The sequence below is a fragment of the Scyliorhinus torazame genome, chromosome 12 (assembly GCF_047496885.1).
Source record: "Scyliorhinus torazame isolate Kashiwa2021f chromosome 12, sScyTor2.1, whole genome shotgun sequence".
NCBI lineage: Eukaryota > Metazoa > Chordata > Chondrichthyes > Carcharhiniformes > Scyliorhinidae > Scyliorhinus > Scyliorhinus torazame.
Window position 1 is genome coordinate 36,320,582 of NC_092718.1, and position 19,533 is coordinate 36,340,114.

The window sequence follows — 19,533 nt, forward strand, 5'->3', positions numbered from 1 at the left end:
AGACTTCTTACTGAGCCCACCATAGTCCAATGCCGGCAACTCCACACCATAGCTACTTTTAGCATGGTTAAATAAGCTTTAGCTGGACTGCTATTTTCCAGGAATCTCTTGGCTTATGTTTGTCTTCTTTAAATTGCATGCAATACTTTTTTTTCCTCTCATGTGAATTAAGCGTTTTCAGTGTGTGGAATGTCTTCTGTTTCAATCAGATTTGAGCCTGAGGGACCAACGTTGGCGTGAGTGGCTGTAACCTTAGATTGGCCAATAAGATTAAACCTAATTATATCACGATTAGAGCTGACCAGATAAACCAAGTGTGATAGAAAAGGTTTAGTGGAAGTGCCTTTAAAACATTGTCTGATTATTTATCTTAACTGCTGTTTGTGAGTCCTTGAAGTATGCAAATTTGCTGTCACATGTCCTACATCACAACAGTGACTACTCATTAAAAGTGCTTTGTTGGTTATTTTGGACTTTCAAATATAGAGCTTTCCTTTTCTTTGCCATAGAATATGTGAATTTGTATGTATTTTATGTATGATTACAATTGATTAGTCAAAGTAAAGTATAATCAAAGAACTATTGGAGTGTAATTTCTATAATCTGGTGCTAAAGTATAACTCCACCTATTGGGCAAACACCAGGGGCTGAATTCTCCGCCGGAGGGATGCTCTGTTTTGCCGGCAGCCCGGGGGTTTCCCGACGGCGTGGGGCTTCCCCACAATGGGAAACCCCATTGACTAGCCAGCGAAACGGAGAATCCTGCCGGGGTGCTGAACCAGAAATCTGGTGAGGCGGGACAGAGAAACCTGCCCCAGTATTCTCAAATAGAATAGAAGTGTTACGTTTTTGATTTGTAAAAGATTGCAATTTGGCAGGAAACCAGCTGACAAAATGGATTTCTCCCATGTTGCTCGTCAGTCGGGGTAAATTTGCAACACAAACTGATAGCACGTGATGTGCAATTGAGTGCAAGAGAACTATCAGATTAACAGTCCTCCAAAATTCCTTAATGGCGAGATGTTACTAATTTTATTACAACTGGATTTAAACGCAGTGATCCATTCACAAACAAATGCATAAGGCATTGTGCCAGTGAATCTTAGTAACATTTATCATATCTGGAGGAACTGCTAATAATATCTTCATTTTACAATTCTGCTATACAAATATCCAGCATTAATTGGCTAGTCAGCCTACATTGCTCTTCCCTATTTGCCCTTGAGTGGAGTGCTTTTTAGAGGGCATTTTAAAAGTCAACCACGTTATGGTGGGTCTGGAGTCACATGCAGGCCAGACCAGGTAAAGTGGCAGGTTTCCTTCCCTCAAGTGAACATTAGACTTTCCGACAATTGGTCATCATGATCATCATTACACTTTTAATTCCAGATTTTTCCTGAATTCCAATTTTGCCATCTGCCGTGGTGGGATTCGAACCCAGGTTTCCACACCATTGCCCTGGGTCTCTGGATTACTAATCAACCACAATTGCCTTCCCCATTATGGGTTACTTGTGCCAAATTATCTGATGCCCTGTTTATAACAACATTAACACAATCTTCAGTTGTGGGCGTGATCTAATTAAATCAAACAGACTCCGTTCTGAGTGGGATCGGCAGGGCGCCGGGAACGGCCACGCTATTTAATGGAACTCTTTTCTCCGGGCCTCAGTGGGCAACGCCCTGCTGAGGCCTCACTCAGTCACATTTCCTGCACTGAGAAGCTCCGCTCATCAGTGGAGGAAACGATCATTGTGTCATTTGCCCCCATCTTTCGACCCCTTGATCAACCTCCGGACCCCCCGCAATGCCCCAACTCACCTGTTGGGGAGTCCTCGAGCCCCCCCCCCCCCCCGCAATCCACCTTAATACGATACGAGCAAGGCACCCCTGGGCTGATCCCCAGTGTGGGCAAAATGCCACCTGGGTACCTCGGCACTGCCAGCCTGGCACCCTGGCAGTGCAACCTGGGTGCTAGCCTGGCACTGCCAGGGTGCCAGGCTGGCAGTGCCAAGGTACCCAGGTTGCATCAGCAGTGCCTGCCCAGATACTAACCACCCAGGAGCCTCCGGTCGCCTGCAACCAGTGCCATTACATCTGGCCCCCGTTTGTGGGGGCCAGTGCTAAACGGCGCCCGGTTGGGGTTTCCTTGGCGAGGCTGCTAGATCCCAGAAGCGGGTTCATCTGGCGTCGGCGGAGTTAAGTGGGCTTAGGGGCTGGTTTAGCTCACTGGGCTAAATTGCTGGCTTTTAAAGCAGACCAAGGCAGGCCAGCAGCACGGTTCAATTCCCATACCAGCCTCCCCGAACAGGCGCCGGAATGTGGCGACTCGGGGCTTTTCACAGTAACTTCATTGAAGCCTACTTGTGACAATAAGCGATTTTCATTTCATTTCATTTTAAGCTCACTTACAATTATAGGCGAGATCCAGATCGCTGCATCTCACGTGATCTCGTTAGGTCTCGTGAGGCATAACGTCCATCGGGAATCCCGGAAGAGGCGTCCCCGGGATCTACCGGCAGCGTCCCGTCCCAATTCTGGCGGGACATGGCTGGTAAATCACACCCTGCTTCTAATAGATATGTACAATAGCTGCATCATTGATCCATTAATTCTTCAAGCTTATATTTTATAGATTTGTTACATTTTCTTGTTTTCTCATCCTTTACGTTTCTGATGAGCAACATAATGTGGATAATTAAAATTCTTGGGGGGGGCACAAAATAAACCACCAAGCTTGATGATTGATATCAAATCAATCCATTATTTAAAAGGTAATATGATTGTGCAGGGTTTATGCTACGTAATTGTTACTGAAGTAATTCTGCATTTAATGTCATTATTCGTTTTGAAACTTTTCTTAAATTTAATTGTTTTGGGTTGTAAATCTGTACAGAAATCTAGCATATAAGATTGATTACACATAAATGGTACTGTGGCGATTATGTGACTCACCTGGTTATCCAGATGCCTAACAATTCCGAGCGCTTGAGTTCAAATACCCCAGTGGCATTTTGAACATTTTTAATTCGATATGAAAAATATCTGGACGTTAAAGAAGGAATGCGGTATTGGTAGAAATTAACTTGAAGTAAATTTTATCTTGTAAAAAAAATACCTACACAAATATTCTGCAGTGACGAAAATCTGCTGCTTTATCCAGTCCAGTGCCGCATTCTTCAACTGCCCTCTGGGTTGACCCAACAATCCATTCAGTTGTATCAAACCACAAAGTAGTATTTTGTGGGAATCCCTTCACCACATGGAATGGGACTGTTCAAAAACACCACTCAGCTCCAGCCTCTAAAGGCAGCTAGGATTGGGCACGAAAATAAAGTCAAAACACTGTGGATGGTGGATGTCTAAAATAAAGTGCTGGAAAAACTCCGCAGGTCTGGCAGCATCTGTGGAGCAAGAGAGATTGAGTTAAAGTTTCGAATCCAGTATGACTCTTTGGGTGGGCCGATAAATGCCAACATTGCCAGTGACGCCCATTTCCCAAGGTTGACTTTTCTGGTTCTATTTACAGATTGGTCTCGACACCAGCTATTGGACAGCGGTCAACCACTTCTTCATCTGGGGGAGTGTGGCTGTCTACTTCTCCATCTTGTTTGCCATGCACAGTAATGGATTGTTCTCAATATTTCCAAGCCAATTTCCTTTTGTAGGTAAGTCTCTGGAACTTAATGCGGGCAAACCTGCTGGATCAGTGTAGGCACCAATTAATCTGACTAATTGCTGACTAACATATTTTGTCATCACCCGAACATATTAAGCTCTGAAACTTAATGAAGTAGACAACTGGAAGCTGGTTACCATCTTGTGATAAGCATTTTGAAACGTTTGAAATTTAGTTTGGCACTGATTTAGGTAGCAATCAGCTCAAATTGATATGATAACTTTAAATTAGGAATGGATCTCTTTGATTACATTTCTTTTTGCTCCAATTTTCAAATATGCAAAATAAGCAATATTAAAATAATGGCTAAATCGTTGTGGAACAATATTTACATTGATCCGATGCCCTCAGATTATTTCCACTACTTGCAAGCAATTCACAAGGAACATGTTTACAACTTTGTCACAAATATTGAATATAAATCAGCAACAGTGCTCCAGATATTTAAGTGTTCTGAAGAATATTTTTAAATACTTGTGCCTCCAGGAAATGCTCGGAATTCCCTGGTCCATCTTACCGTGTGGCTTGTCATCATTGTGACCACCGTGCTATGCATCGTGCCAGTGGTGGCAATCAGGTTCCTGATGGTAGATTTGAAACCAACTTTGAGTGACAAGGTATGTATTCAGTTCTTTATCTTGGATCGTTTTTCACCTGTACTTCAAAAGAAAGACTCTGAATGTACATTGTAACACCATCCAAGTCAGCTTTGTCCAACCTTGAGATTTATTATTCAGCTGTAATATTTTCCCTTTGTTACTTCAGTAATGGGTGCAATCTACGCAAATGAGGACAGAGTCCCGTTATACGAGATTAGCCAGGTGTTTCCCGGTGCTCGGAGTGCATCAGGGTAGATTGGGGGCCTCAGTAGGGAACTCGCCGACGAGGCCTCACTTAGCCCCGTTTTCTGCACTAAGGAGCTCCACTCGCCGGACCTCTTCAGCATAGCGAGAGATTGGTACGCCATTTTTAAGTGGCGACCCAATCTCTCGAGCCCCTGACACAACCGCTGAACCCCCCCCCCCCGAAGCCCCATTGCAAGAAGACCTCACTATAAGAAGGACCCTGGGTTCCCCATACACACACAGGGCACACCCCAGCCCGTTCACCTCCTGCAGAAAATGCCGGCTTGGCACCTGGGCAGTGACAGCCTGGAACCCTTGGCAGTGCCCCTGCCAGCTGGCAGTGCCACCTGGGCACCTTGTCAGGGCACCTTGGCTGGCACCCAGACGGTGGCACCAGCAGTGCCAGGGTACCACCCTGCCCAGATGGCATGCACCTGGGGGCCTCTAATCCCCTGGGAGGCCCTCATGAGTGCCGTTCCGTCTGGTCCCTGTTTGTGGGAACCAGTACTGAACGGCGCTCACCCGAGGTCTCTGAGGCGAAGGAGATTGATCCCATGCCTCAGGAATCTGCATATTAAAAGTGAGACAAGCTGTCTCACTCTAATGTGCAGATTTACCAGAATGTGATCTTGATGTTGTGTCCAGCTCAATTATGGCCCCATGAATTGATTTCTTTCTAGATTTGAGAGATTAAGTTTCTCTAACTCTTTTGTAGCTCATGCCCTTTTTGTTTGTTGCCCTCTCACGTATCTTTTCCAATGCATATAGCACTTTACTTTTGTGTTGTTTAATTCAACACCCTAAAGTGTAGTCTCCCTGGTGCATTGCAAAGACATAGAATAACTTCTGTTGACTTACATTTGATTTTTGTAGCTAGTTATCCAATAATTCTATTGTTCTTCACTCCACTGCCTGCACACTGAAAATAACATGCCAGCTATCACACCAAGACCCCTTTCTCTCTCTCCCTCTTTCATAACTCAGTTTGTCTCATTTTAACTGTTACCAGCTATGCTTTTAAAACCCGGGGCGTGATTCTCCGAGCCCCGCGCCGGGCTGGAGAATCGCCGCAACCGCGCCACGATGCCCCGACGCCGGCGCGCGATTCTCCGAGGTGCGGAGAATTGGCGCCATTTGCGCCAGCGCGTTTGACGCGCCGCAGGTCGCTGGAATCGGCGGGGCCGCCGATTCTCTGGCCCGAATGGGCCGAGCGGCCGCGTGGAAAAAGCAGAGTACCGCCGGCGCCGTTCACCCCTGGTCGCTGCCGGCGGGAACTCCGCACAAAGGGTCGGGGGGCGGCCTGTGGGGCAGGGAAAAGCGCTCCTTCACCGGGGGGGGGGGGGGGGGGTCCTCCGATGGGGTCTAGCCTGCAATCGGGGCCCACCGATCGTCGGGCTGGCCCCCCCTTTGACCCCCCCGGGCCTACTTTGTTTTGTGGCCAGCCCCTGAACCCCTACGCCATGTTGTTTAGGGGCCGGCGCGCTGAAGAAGTCCCCCACGCATGCGCAGGTCGCCGCGGCTCAACTGACCATGCGCGGGTTGGCGCGGCGCCCATTTGACGCCGGGTAGGGAGGCTGGAGCGGCATGAACCGCTCCAGCGCCGTGCTGGCCCCCTGTGGGGGACAGAATCGGTGGTACCCGGGCCCATTTCGCGCCGTCGTGAAACGCGACAATGTTCACGACGGCGTGAACACTTAGTCTCCATTTTGGAGAATTGCCCCCCATATGTATGAGTTTGTATTTATCAACGTTAAATTACATTTGTATTAATGCTACCAGCCTAAATCCCTTGGTAAATCTATTAATGTGGGAGCAGGTTGGAAACCTGAAGTTTCCGAGGCAACTGCACTAAACAAACTCCCAACAGATAGGATTGCAATAACATTTGTACAAACTCCTGGTTTCATGCTGATGGTTCCGCCTGTTTATCGGGAGTTGTGGCAAACTGAAGACCAGGAGGCCATCGCCAGATAGATGGCCGGCAAATCATTTTTGCCAAGATAGTTGGACAACTGTGGTAATAGCCTGGAAAAGAGGGAAACTGCCTGCATGAAAAGCCAGTCAACTGGGATAGGCCAAGGATAGAATTCTTGATTTATATCCAGGTTTAAAACTGCATCGGTTTGCTGGTCCTTTGCCGCCTCTTCATCTGAAGTGCATATCTACATAACCAAAACACACCTGCACAGCTGACGTTTGAAACAGAGGGGAGGATGCTCCTGAGTCACCAGCCAGCAGCCCAGTGAATAAGACGTCGGGCAAAGAACATGTTTCATCAAACCTGTCATGAGTCTCCCTGCCTACCCCCCCAACCCCGATAAGGTTCCCGACGGCCCCAACAATGCTCCCGCCCAGACCCGCTGGGAACATGCAAATGGGTCATAGCACAGTGGTTAGCACAGTTGCTTCGAAGCTCCAGGGTCCCAGGTTCGAGTCCCGGCTTGGGTCACTGTCCGTGTGGAGTTTGCACATTCTCCCCGTGTTTGCGTGGGTTTCACCCCCACAACCCAAATATGTGCAGGGTAGGTGGATTGGCCACGCTAAATTGCCCCTTAATTGGAAAAAATGAATTGGGTACTCTAAATTATTTTTAAAAAAAACATATTAATGGTAAAAACCTGGTGAAGAATAGAGTGGGGCCCGTAAGGGACAAGCAGAGTAAACTGCTCACTGAAGAGAAGGGTATGGTAGCAGTACTAAATGAGTACTTTACTTCGGTCTTTACCAAATTAGAAGGTGGTGAGAATGGCCCAGTTGAAAATGTGGATGTTGTGCAACTGAGCGGTATAGTGATAGATAAAGCAAAGGTGCTAAAAAGGCTGACAGCACTCAGGGTAGAGAAGTCGCCAAGCCCGGTTGAGATGCATCCTAGATTTCTCAGAGGTAAGGGAGCATATTGTGGAACCGTTGACAGAAATTTTCCAGGCCTCTCTGGACACAGGATTAGTCCCGGGGGACTGGAGGATTGCAAATGTGACGCGGTTATTTAAGAAAGGGGCAGAGGATAATCCAGGAAACTAGAGACCTGTCAGCTTGACATCAATAGTGGGAAAACTTCGAGAAAAATAAGTTAAACTCGACAGTTAACATGGCTTGGTCAAGGGCAGGTCATATCTGACAAATTTAGTTGAGTTCTTTGATGAGGTGACACATGTAGTGGATGGAGGTAGAGCTGAGGATGTTGTATATTTGGTTGTACAGTGCTGAGGATGTTGTATAGGGGATGGTTTCGCACAGTGGGCTGAACAGCTGGCTTGTAATGCAGAGCGAGGCCAGCAGCGCGGGTTCAATTCCCGTACGGGCCTCCCCGAACAGGTGCCGGAATGTGGCGACTAGGGCTTTTCACAGTAACTTCATTGAAGCCTACTTGTGACAATAAGCGATTATTATTATTATTTGGACTTTCAGAAAGCATTTGCTACGGTGCGACATGGCAGATTGGTTAGAAAATTAAAAATGTTTGGGATTGATGAGTCCTTGGCAGAATGGATTAGAAGTTGGCTAAGAGATAGGAAACAGAGGGTAGGTATAGATGGGCATTTCTCAGACTGGAAACGAGGTGAAAGTGGTGTTCCCCAGGGCTCAGTGTTGAGACTATTGCTTTTTCTGATTTATATACATGATTTAGAAGTGGGCGTTGAGGGCAAAATCTCTAAATTTGCAGAAGATACTAAGCAAGGGAAAATAGTGAATTGTGGTGATGATGCTGAGTCACCTCAGAGGGACATTGAGAAGTTGGGCAAAAGGGCAGACACCTGGCAGATGAACTTCAATGCAGCGAAATGTGAGGTAATGCAGTTTGGTAGAAGAAACATGGAGAATCATTATAGGCTCAATGGTACAACTTTGATGGGAGTACAGGAGCAGAGAGACCTCGGGGCTCAAGTGCATAATTCACTGAAGGAGGCCAGGCAAGTTGAAACAGTTGTTAAGAAGGTTTTTAGGATCCTTGGTTTCTAAATAGAGGCATAGAGTATAAACGCAAGGAAGTGATGCTGCAGCTCTACAAATCATTGGTCAGACCACATTTACAGTACTGTGTTCAGTTCTGGGCACCTTATTTAAGGAAGGATGTTAAAGCCCTGGAGAGAGTGCAGAGGATATTTACTAGAATTATACCAGGAATGAGGAATTTTAGATACAAAGAAAAATGGGAGAAATTGGGTAAATTCTCCTGGGAGCAGAGATGATTAAGAGGTGACCTTATTGAGACGTTCAGAATTATGAACAATTTTGACAGGGAAATTCTGGTCACACACCGGCAAACGGGTTTCCCGGTGATAAAGGGTGCTATCAATGGGAAAGCCGCTGATAAAGGTGAGAACGGTAGATCCCGTCGGCGGACTGCCTCGCCCGCCGAAAAACACACTGCGGAATGGTCGGTAAATCCCACCCTAGGGTTCACAATTTCAAGATGGACAGCAAGAGAGTTAGGAGTGAGATGAGGAGAAACTTCTTTATTCAAGAGAGTTGTTGGGGTTTGGAATGCGCTGCCAAGGAGAGTGGCGGAGGCGGATTCCATAGGAGGTGGCCATATATTTGAAAGTGATTAATTTAGTGGGCTACAGAGATAGGGCTGGGGAATGGGACCAGCTGGGTCGTTCTTTAGGAAGTCGGTGCAGACACAGTGGGCTGAATGGCCTCCTTCTGTGCTGTAAATAACAAATTGCCTCCAAGGTGCCGAAGGGGGTCCTTTCACGGGAGGTGTTGGGGGGGGGGGGCTGGAGGGGCTCAGGTCGGGAGTCTTTCCTGGGATGTGGGTCATTTGGCTGGTCTTCCCATCTGCAGTCTTAAACAGTCTGTCAGCATCTCAAAATCAAGTTCTCTGAGAAAAAAGTGAAAGTCTTCCTGTCTGTCAGCCTGCCAAACTCAAAGATGAAGGTAAAAGTATTCCCTGTAATGTGGTTGGAACTTTTGAATTTTTTTTTCACCATCAATTTCTTTGCCCTTTAAAGTATTGAAGTCGCTCTACAAGCTTAGAAGCCTAGAATAGCATCCAGAGTTTATAAAGCAACCAAAAAGCCTAAAAATATAATCAGAAGAACATATTTAATGTTTCAGGTTTCACCAGTCGCTATTGAATGGAATAAAGTTTCTTTCCCCCAAAGTATTCTGCGTTCATAAAATTTGTAAAAGTACATTACACAACAGCTGAAATTTAGCAATAAATAAAGTGTTATACAGATTAGTTCCTTTCAATTCAATACATGAAAGTAGAATTACACTTCAGATCAAATATTCTCTGATGCACGCAGCCCTTACATAGATTTCCATAGTTTCCAGCTCCTCGGTACACTATGGTGGGAGGGCCTTAGACAGTGGCTTTCCCCATTGAATCTCTGTGTTGACTGCCCCAAGCTAGCATGCATCACTCATCACATCGGCCTGGACCTTGGAATGTGCCAGAATGCAAAATTCAGTCAGTGAAAGCTCTTTGCACTGGAAGGATCAGCAGGTTTTGGGCAGACCAAAAAGGTTCTTTCACCGAGACGATGGTCCTCCAGCAACAGTTGATTTTTATCTCGGTGTGCGTTCCTGGGAACAGCCCACAGAGCATACGGTCTTGCGTCATGGAACAGCTCCGGATAAACCCCGACAAGAATCACCGCATTTCTACCCAGGCCTTTCCATTTCTTGGCAAAGGAACATACCAGAAGGAGGTTGGCAACATTCTCTTCCCCCACGGAGCCGCCTCGAGGGTGGTGGAAGGATCTGAAAGGGAAGCTGCGTGAATGCGTTTTAGTATCCATGTGTAGATCTCCACTTTCCCCAGTTTGCAATTGGACAACGGTCTCTTGATCGCCCGCCCTCAGTCATGACCCAAGTCCTCCGTTGCCTCATTCATATAGTAAGAGGCATTATGCATGATATTCTTCTGGAAAATGTTATGTCCAAATTTTGAAATGATCCATTAATTATTAAAAGAAATTTTAAGCATGTTTATTGACAATTACTCAGAAATCCATACAAAATAATTAAAACTCTGACTAAAAAAATTGCTTCCATGCATGAAGCCATCCGTTTTGTATCGTGCTTCTAAAAATTACTATGTTTTGTTTTCAGGTACGATACATGCAACGTGTCAGAAGGAAACAGAAGCCATTGCAGCACCGTATGCGACGTGTAAACCGCACCAGCTCAAGAAGATCAGGCTATGCATTTTCTCACCAAGAGGGCTTTGGTGAGCTCATTACCTCGGGAAGGAACATGCGCTTCTATAAGCCGTCACCAGTGGTAACCGGGAAGTCAATGCTGAGCAGCACCAGTTGGATTGAAAACTTAAGGAAGAAAACAACAGACACCATGAATAGCTTTGGCAGTGAGAAGAATATTAAACTGTAGAGCAACAGATATTCCGAAGGAAAGATGCTTTTCCTCGCTCTAGACTTGGCCATAGTTTGCACTGTGTTGTACGTCCACAAAGCTTGAATCACTACTACTTGCCGAAGAACCACAAAGTAACGGACTCTGGTTTCTGAGTTGTTGTGTGCGTATCAATGGTTGTAATGTTGGACATCTATGCCAGTTAGCAAATATGGAAGGATTTCAACTTACAATTTTGGTAAACCTGCCAAAAAAATGTCAGTTCAATGGAAATTGAGCATTTTGAGACACGTGTCAGTCCCATCGGCTGACGTCCCTGTGACAAAACAAGTTTGTACGTCTGAGCTATAAATATTTTTTAGCCTTTGCAAAAGTTTTGTAATGCAAGAGAGCAATCGTTGCATTTTTTTAATGCTGCTCAACTTAAGTGGACCCATCCAAACAAAATTACAGAACTGCGTTGGTAGAGCAGCTGTATATAATACAGTTCACGTCTTTCACTAGGGGGACCCAATTATATTGTATTCTGTCTAAGAATGTTACACTGCGGTCCTGTAGCTATGACCTCATTGAGGAATTAGTGCCTTTGAGCTTTCCTTTCACAGGGGAACAACTTTTTTTATTTGAATGTATGATTTTGAAAGCCACACAATGCATTTACAGACACGTCCTGTTTTAATGGTTCTGTGTAACTTCACTCTCTGATTGTAGCTCTCGAGTGAAGTGCAACAGCTAACCTTGTATGAATTGTTACATCTACAATATGTTTTCTACAAAATAATTCCTCTTCATACAGTTACTCTTTATATAATCAATGGATTTGCACTCTTTTTCCATGGGAAGGGTGGAGCATCAAAGGGACAAAGTCTGTTTTAAGACTTACGGACACTGCAAACTCATCACGTGGTTTTCATCCCTGTTCCAGTATGTCTTTTAGTACCGGGCCACTGACCACCTCTATCTCCCAGCAATGTTTCTCTGTTTGTTTCTCGTGAAAGTAGGTTTTTCTCACTTTATTAGGACTTTGCTGTGCATGTATTGGCTGCTGCATTTTCTCCAATAAGACTGAAATACAATTCAAAAAGTTTTTCATTAGCCCTGAAAAGCTTCGAGATGTCTTGATGTTGTGAAAGTTTCTACGAGAATGCAAGTTATTTCTTTATCGGTAAATGGGGCCCATTTTTTCTTAGGTACTTAATTTTTCCAGCAGTATTGAAGTTCAACAAATATCTCTAAAATATCAGCATAACTCTGCTGAAAACCTGAACTAAATTCAGAATATGGTTGAAAAGCTCAGCAGATCCGGCAGAATCTGTGAAGAGAGAAAAGTTAACGTTTCGAGCTCTTCGCCAGAGCTCTGCAGACGGGTCATATGGACCCGAAGTGCAAACTCAGTTTCTCTCTCCCTGTCAGGCCTACTGAGTTTTTCAACCAATTTCTGATTATTTTGTATCTCTAAAATATCTCCTCTCTTTAGCATAACTGCCCATTTTACATTTGTTATATTAAGAATGGTCAGTGTCTCTGGATTGAAACAGTAATTCTGTAATGCTGCGTGACATGTAGGTGCACAGTGCAATACTGCTGCAGCATTTTCAGTGGACAATGTAAGATACAAGGAGATTACTCCCCCCACCCCTCTCTGTTTCCACAAAGCAAAAATTATATCCCCTGTCGCCCAAAATTTCCAAACATCCTTACAGAAGCACCTTCACCGTGGAGCACAAAACATGTCATACTTGCCACACCTGCCCCCAACCACCTAGCAGTAATGAGTTACTCCAACCCCAGCATATGCATCCTTCTCTGTGGCCAACTGAGGACAAGGTGGTTCCGTCAGCCCATCCACGGGGAGGTCAAACCTGACCGTCCAATTCCTTTCCCACTGAGGACAGACAATACTTTGCTTCCCCCCCATCATTCAAGAAAACTTCAGCTGCTTATGTGTATCCAAGAAGAAGGCTCACCAGCACCTTCTCTAGGGTAATTAAGGGTGGGCAATCAATGCTGGCTTTGCCAGCAGTGCGTGCAACCCGTGACTGGATTAAACAAAACAAATCCGGCATATAATCTTTTAACGATATTGTGAGAACTGTTTCAACATTCTTTTTTTAAATAAATTTGGAGTACCCAATTATTTTATTTTTCCAATTAAACGGCAATTTACACCTAGCCAATCCACGTAGCCCACACGTGTGTTGGGTTGTGGGGGTGAGACCCACCCCAACACCGGAAGAATGTGCAAACTCCACACAGACAGTGATCCGGGGCTGGGATCGAACCTGGGACCTCAGCGCCGTGAGGCAGCAGTGCTAACCACCGTGCCGCCCATCTGTTTCAACATTCTGACAGGTATAGTGTAAATAACTGAAAGACGGGAAATCCATCCTGGAGATAAGGATGCCTTTGATAACTCGACATACACGTTTTTCGGGAAGTTTACGTTTAGTAAGTCTCAACTCTTCAATTTTGCTTTGGCACGCCAAACCAATATTTAGTTGCACATCTCCAAATATCTGGTTTCCATGTTTTTCAAAGTTTTGCATTTTCCTGATCTTTGAGGGAACCTGAGCTACTTTTCAATGGCCCTCTTCAGTGGCTAATGGGACTCTATAAAATCGATGGATGCTCACCACTGAGTTTCCTTACAATTATCCTCCAGCAGACTACGTTTGGGAAACACCCTATCCATGATTAGAAACCAGTGCCAACTAAAAAGGATTCCTTATGTTTGTCGAGAAAAAGGGTATATTCCAAGATACAAATAACATGTATTTAGGTGCGCTGATAACCTACATGAAGCATTAAATGAAACAGATATAGCCTATGGCCAGAACTCCCCAAGCTCCTTGAGGAGTGCCTCACGTTAGCACGTTACTTGATTTTCCTGAAATTGAAATTAGAAGCCATTTCTCTGATACCGGATTCCAGGCTTCCCATGAATTCATAATGTTTTGTTTCTTGAGGCTTTTTCCAAGCCCAGACAACTAGCAGGGATGCATGGTTTGAATGGTGCTCCTGTAGCATGTTTGCTAACAACCAATACAGCTTGTTACCCAGGTCCTGTTACCTATCACTTTGACCGCACGTGAGCTGGCTGTCACTTTGTACTATGACTGATCCCTCTCCTTTTCTCCCCAAATCTTCGTTCCACAAATTTTGCAAGTGGTGAGACCTACTCCAATAATTAAGAGAGCCTCAATTCTTGGATCGTGTCTGTTGCTTGTGGACCTGCTTCATGACCGGAACTTTCCAGCCCCCCTCCCGGGACGGGGCCAGCGAGCCGTTGAAATCTCCATTCACTGGCTGGCATGAAGGCCTGGAAAGTTCCACCATGGTCTCTCTCACGGGCCAAGTGTGCTTATAGAGATTGAAAGGGGAAGATTCCTTTGCAACTCATTATTGAACTCTGCACCCTTCAATGAATCAGATCCTATCATGTCTCCTGCTGGTTAACCAGAACAAATCCTTTGCACTATAACTAATAAAACCTGTCTTGCTTATAATACAAGATTTATAATCTACATTTACGGATATTGAATTATGCATTGTAATCCTTTGTCATATTACTGCAGATTAATCAACAATTTATGCTAGATTACAGGATAAAAAGAACAGTCAGAATCAACACGAGCTGTGCGAAAGGCTTAAAGCTTGCTATCATGGATTTATGGTATCTAAAATCCAATTATATTAGTTCCTTCTCATTCTACCAGATCTTTGCTTTATATATTATCCTAAGAGGTTTTATTAACTATTTATTTCGTGAAGAAAATTATAGATTTCTCCCTGTTCCGTTATCCTTCACTTAGGAGGGTATGAATGCAGTTGTCCAGTGGGGCAGTTAGATTGACATTGTCAGCTTAAAGTACTGCCACACAGGTTTACTAGAATTATTGCACAGTCTCGCTATTCCATGCTGCCCAAAGGCAGTAAACCTGAGCAGCTCAAAATCAATGTACCTGCAGCGATGTAATTTTGTATCTCTACATGGCACGGTGGCACAGTGGTTAACATTGCTGCCTCACAAAGTCAGGGGCCCGGGTTCAGTTCCGGCCTTGGGTGGCTGTCTGTGTGGAGTTTGCACTTTCTCCTCGTGTTTCCTCCGTGTGCTCCAGTTTCCTCCCACAGTCCAAAAATGTGCAGGTTAGGTGGATTGGCCGTGATAAATTTCTCCTTAGTGTCCAAAGATGTGCAGGTTGGGTGGGGTTGCGGGAATAGGGTGGGGGAATGGGCCTAGGTAGGGTGCACTTTCAGAGGGTCAGTGCAGACTCGATGGGCTGAATGGTCTCCTTCTGCACCTTAGGAATTCTATGATACACACCTTGTTTGTCATTTGGTGCCATATCTTAATTCATTTTCTTCTGTAATATATATTTTTAATGTCTTTTTCTTGTAAATTCTGTGTTTTGTACTTTAAGTCGCTATTGTACCTAAATGCTTCAAATTCTATCTCTCTGGAGCACTTTGCCTTTGTGCTTCAGTCAGTTTCACAACAATTTGTTATTTGATTTCATTTCATGTTCCTTGATACCCATGAGACAAGAAATATCCTCAATTTCCAACAGTCCCACCCTATTCAATTAGAAAATGACATCAAGTGCTCAGTGTAGTGTTACAAGTGCAATGTTTTATACGATTGGTATGTTTTGGGACTGTGTTTCAATTCAGGGCAAAATGGAGGAATGAATGGAGTCATGTGACCTGTTCTGAATTCTGCTGATCGCACATCTGGGTGGATTGGTTGTCAAGGGGGGGGGGGGCAGGTTATTTTACTGGGAAGCATGTGCAAGGCATTCACACTTGTAGACAATGGCAGAAACATTTGGACTGACAGTAGATGGACTGTTAGTCTCCAAACTCCAAAGGATGTGTAAAGAATGTCAAGTTGGAAACGGTTATACTTTAAACTGGTTATTAAATTCCGAGATTGAACTGAGTAGGGCGTCTAAAGGGTAGCTAATTGGCATGTCTACCAGGGTACAAGACACAAGTGATCCACATTGCCTTAGAGATGGATTTTGCGAGAGGAAAGGTGCAAATGAAGCAATGGTATTATAAGGCTCTCCTAAATAAAAATCCCTGAATTTCACAACAGAGGTAGGTCAGCCAGGATCCAACAGAGAAAGCAGATCGAGACCATAAGTCTCTGTGGCTGACCGCACAAGTGGAAACTTGCACTCAGACTGAAAAGACCAAATTCATGTGGATTTAAAATGAAGATTCACCTAGCTTGAACTAGAAGATGTATTTCTAGGAGAACCTGAATCATGAAAGACAGTTCTGGGGTTAGGGTTAGGCTGGGAAAGGATAAGAATGGAAGTAAACCCTTGGGAGCCAAGAATCACTTTGGATTGGTTCCGAGAGAATTGAATGCCTACTTAAGGGATGGTGTAAAGTATAACTGTGGAGTAGCTTTTTCAGTTGTGTCAAAAGTCAAAGAAGAAGGTTCTGTTCCATACTTTAAAGTACAAGTCTACTAAAATAGTGTTTACTCAATGTTACTTTTAGTTAGTTTCTTACAGTAAAGGTCTTAAAATGAGTCATCCTTTCAGGTATTTGTTGCAAGTTTGAATTTATTTTTTAAAGTTATCTGTCCCTACCAGAATCATAACAGTAGGAAAGACCATACCAAAGGTAAGCAATCTAAGATTTCATGATCTGATGTTGGAATGTTCACTAAGAAGCAAAAATTAGCTAAGATCTTCATATCTCAATTGTACGCAGCAAGGTCACAAGAACAGTAATAGATTTAACTAGATAACTTGGTTGACATTGGTTGAGGGATAAATGCTGCCTCGGACACTGGAAGAAATCCCTGCTCTTCTCAGAATAGTGTCAAAGAATGTTGTTTTTCTAACTATTCGCAAAAGCAGACGAGACCTGACTCAATATCTCATATGAAAGTTGGTATCTCTTACCAACTCTGCACTCAAATCTGAGCCTAGATTATGGGAGTGAGATTGAAGTCACAACTGCTGACTTGAACGTTCTCCTTAGTCAAGCCATGTGCATATAAATAAGTTTAACTTTTCTTTCACCATGTATCCAGGACATTTGTTCCCATTCAGTTACACAGTTATATAAAGTAAGCAAAGTTGCCATAGTCCCAGTTGGCCAAAGGCTGCTTTCCCCTTTGAGGGGAGAGAACTGACTGGTGGTGATTTAAGCTGAAGATCAACACACCTCAGGCAAGGGGCAAGGTTGAGAAGGCAGGGCCTTCATGAATAACCTCAGCCTGTACGGGAATTGAACCCGCGCTGTTGGCCTTGCTCTCTGCATCGCAAACCAGCTGCCCAGCCAACTGAGCGAAACCAGTCCCCCTACAGTTCTATACTGATTGCATAAAATCAGATTTGACTGCCATTTCAAATTGACTTTAAAAAAATGTCAGGAATGTCACATTCATGAAGATAAATAATTCTGGGAAATTGGATAACCATGTCATTTCAGCTCTCACCTGCCCAGGCTCAAATATAGTGCATTCAGAACGGAACAAAATCTTCCATGTTTGACCGAGATTAAGGGCTAAAAATCATATCAATCTCTCTCATGTTCTGCCTCTCACTCACACTCACTATCTCTAAAGAGCACTAGTTACACGTAAAGTTTTACAATCATCCATCTCTCATGACAAGCACAAAATATTGCATTTAAACATTCATGTATAGAATTAATTCATATATGGTTCATTGTTCATATATTGTCAAGATTGTTACTCAACAAAGCATGAGAATATATATATAAATATATATATATATACTAATTTATAAAAGGATTAATTTTTATTTTCAATATTTAGGTAGATTGCTTTTATCTTTCATCTCGTGGCATAAATATCAGAAATATACTTGTGAAGTCAGAAATGTTAGAAGCCCAGATTTGACTTCTATTATGAAAATTGTGCTTCTACAAAATGTTACATCTTAATTCAAACAAATGGTTCAGAATTGTCTCTCTGTGCAATAACATGGTGTACATTGTATAAAGATGCATGTTTGAATACCAAAGAGTTTTAGCTCTTTATTTGTAAAATGGAGAAAGAGTGTTTACATCTGTTATGTAAGATTCCATCGTTATACGTTTGTCTATTGGAAAAATATGAAGCATCAGTGCAGTTTATAAACATTTTTTTTCTTCCCACGTGTGTCTTCTGCTGTAAATATATTTTACTATTTAAAACTAATTGAATGTGAAAGGAATGTACATTCACGTGTGTCAAAATCTGATTTTGGGTGGTTTTGATTATAAACCAAGTTTGCAATTCTACAATTCTTTTAATAATTACACCTCCCTTCCCACCTGTATTAAAGCAGAAATTTCTTCCTTTTCCATCTTGGCTTATTTAATAATAATGCTTAAAAGGGAATTGAACATTTAGTTGAAAAGTAAAATAACTTGTAGGGCTTTAGAGAAAGAGCTAGGGAGTGGGGAAATCTTCCAAATAGTTTGTGCAGGCCCAGTGGATCAGATGTCCTTTTTCTGTGATGCACACTCTTATGATTTGTACCTGATCAGTTTTGAGGTCATTATCACAGGCGTTTCAGCCCCCTGAATCTCCAATGTTTAGTATAATAGTAGTAGAGGACAACAATTCGAAGCACATACGTGTTGATGACACCTTTACTGCCAAATGCATTGTGAAGTTAATTGTTTCTGAAATAAAGTTTAAAGTTTTAATTATTTGCTATTTTACCCTCTTAGTAACTCTGAATCTTTCCTTGCAACATTCATGAGACAAAAAGAACCCTTTTTATAGAAAGACATCAGGTTTAACTTCACTACTGAGAACCGTTATCACTTTTAGCACAGGGCTAAATCGCTGGCTTTGAAAGCAGACCAAGGCAAGCCAGCAGCACGGTTCAATTCCCGTAACAGCCTCCCCGAACAGGCGCCGGAATGTGGCAACTAGGGGCTTTTCACAGTAACTTCATTTGAAGCCTACTTGTGACAATAAGCGATTTTCTTTTAATTTCATTTCATTTTAAACTAGCAAGTGATTTGAAAACATTCCTTTCATGCAGAAATAAATCAGAATTACACCTGGTTTTTGCTGGATGCAGCTTCCAATCTGCAAAACTAAACTAAACACACCCTGTCGCTGCAAGTCCAAAGTGAAAGTAAAAGCAGACAGACAGCCCAGCTCCACCCACACTCTGACATCACTGATAAACACCCATTTCTTAAAAGTACATCCACTACAGCTATTTTATAAACTCCCATTTCTTAAAGGTACTCTCACATGACAGTTTGGATAAATATTACGTTACATTGTGCCACTTCAGTGAAGCAACTTCTCATTAATTGCTCCCTTTCTAACTGATGGTGAGCGGCACGGTAGCACAGTGGGTAGCACTGTTGCTTCACAGCGCCAGGGTCCCGGCGATTCCCGGCTTCGGTCACTGTCTGCGTGGTGTCTGTACGTTCTCCCTGTGCCGAATAGATAATTAGGATATTAGGTGAATTCTGAATTCTCCCTCTGTGTACCCGAACAGTTGCCGGAATATGGCAAATAAGGGCTTTTCACAGTAACTTCATTGCAGTGTTAATGTAAGCCTATTTGTGACAATAAAGATTATTATTATTAAATCTAAGCATCTGCGAATCCTTCGCCCCGCCCACTCTCTCCCCCCCCCCCACCCCCCCCCCCCCCCCCCCCCTGCCACCCCACAAATTTCTTTTATAG

General features: G+C 43.7%; 1 protein-coding gene across 1 annotated transcript in view; it reads left to right on the forward strand.

Moving 5' to 3' along the window:
- LOC140387321 (phospholipid-transporting ATPase ID-like) overlaps positions 1-18,542 on the forward strand; it is a 207,143-nt gene extending 188,601 nt beyond the window's left edge. The window contains exons 25-27 of the mRNA XM_072470249.1: positions 3,529-3,667; positions 4,165-4,295; positions 10,587-18,542. Of these exons, the coding sequence (XP_072326350.1) occupies positions 3,529-3,667; positions 4,165-4,295; positions 10,587-10,865 (549 nt within the window). The 3' untranslated portion in view covers positions 10,866-18,542. The remainder of the gene's footprint in view (positions 1-3,528; positions 3,668-4,164; positions 4,296-10,586) is intronic.
- Positions 18,543-19,533: the final 991 nt, after the last annotated feature.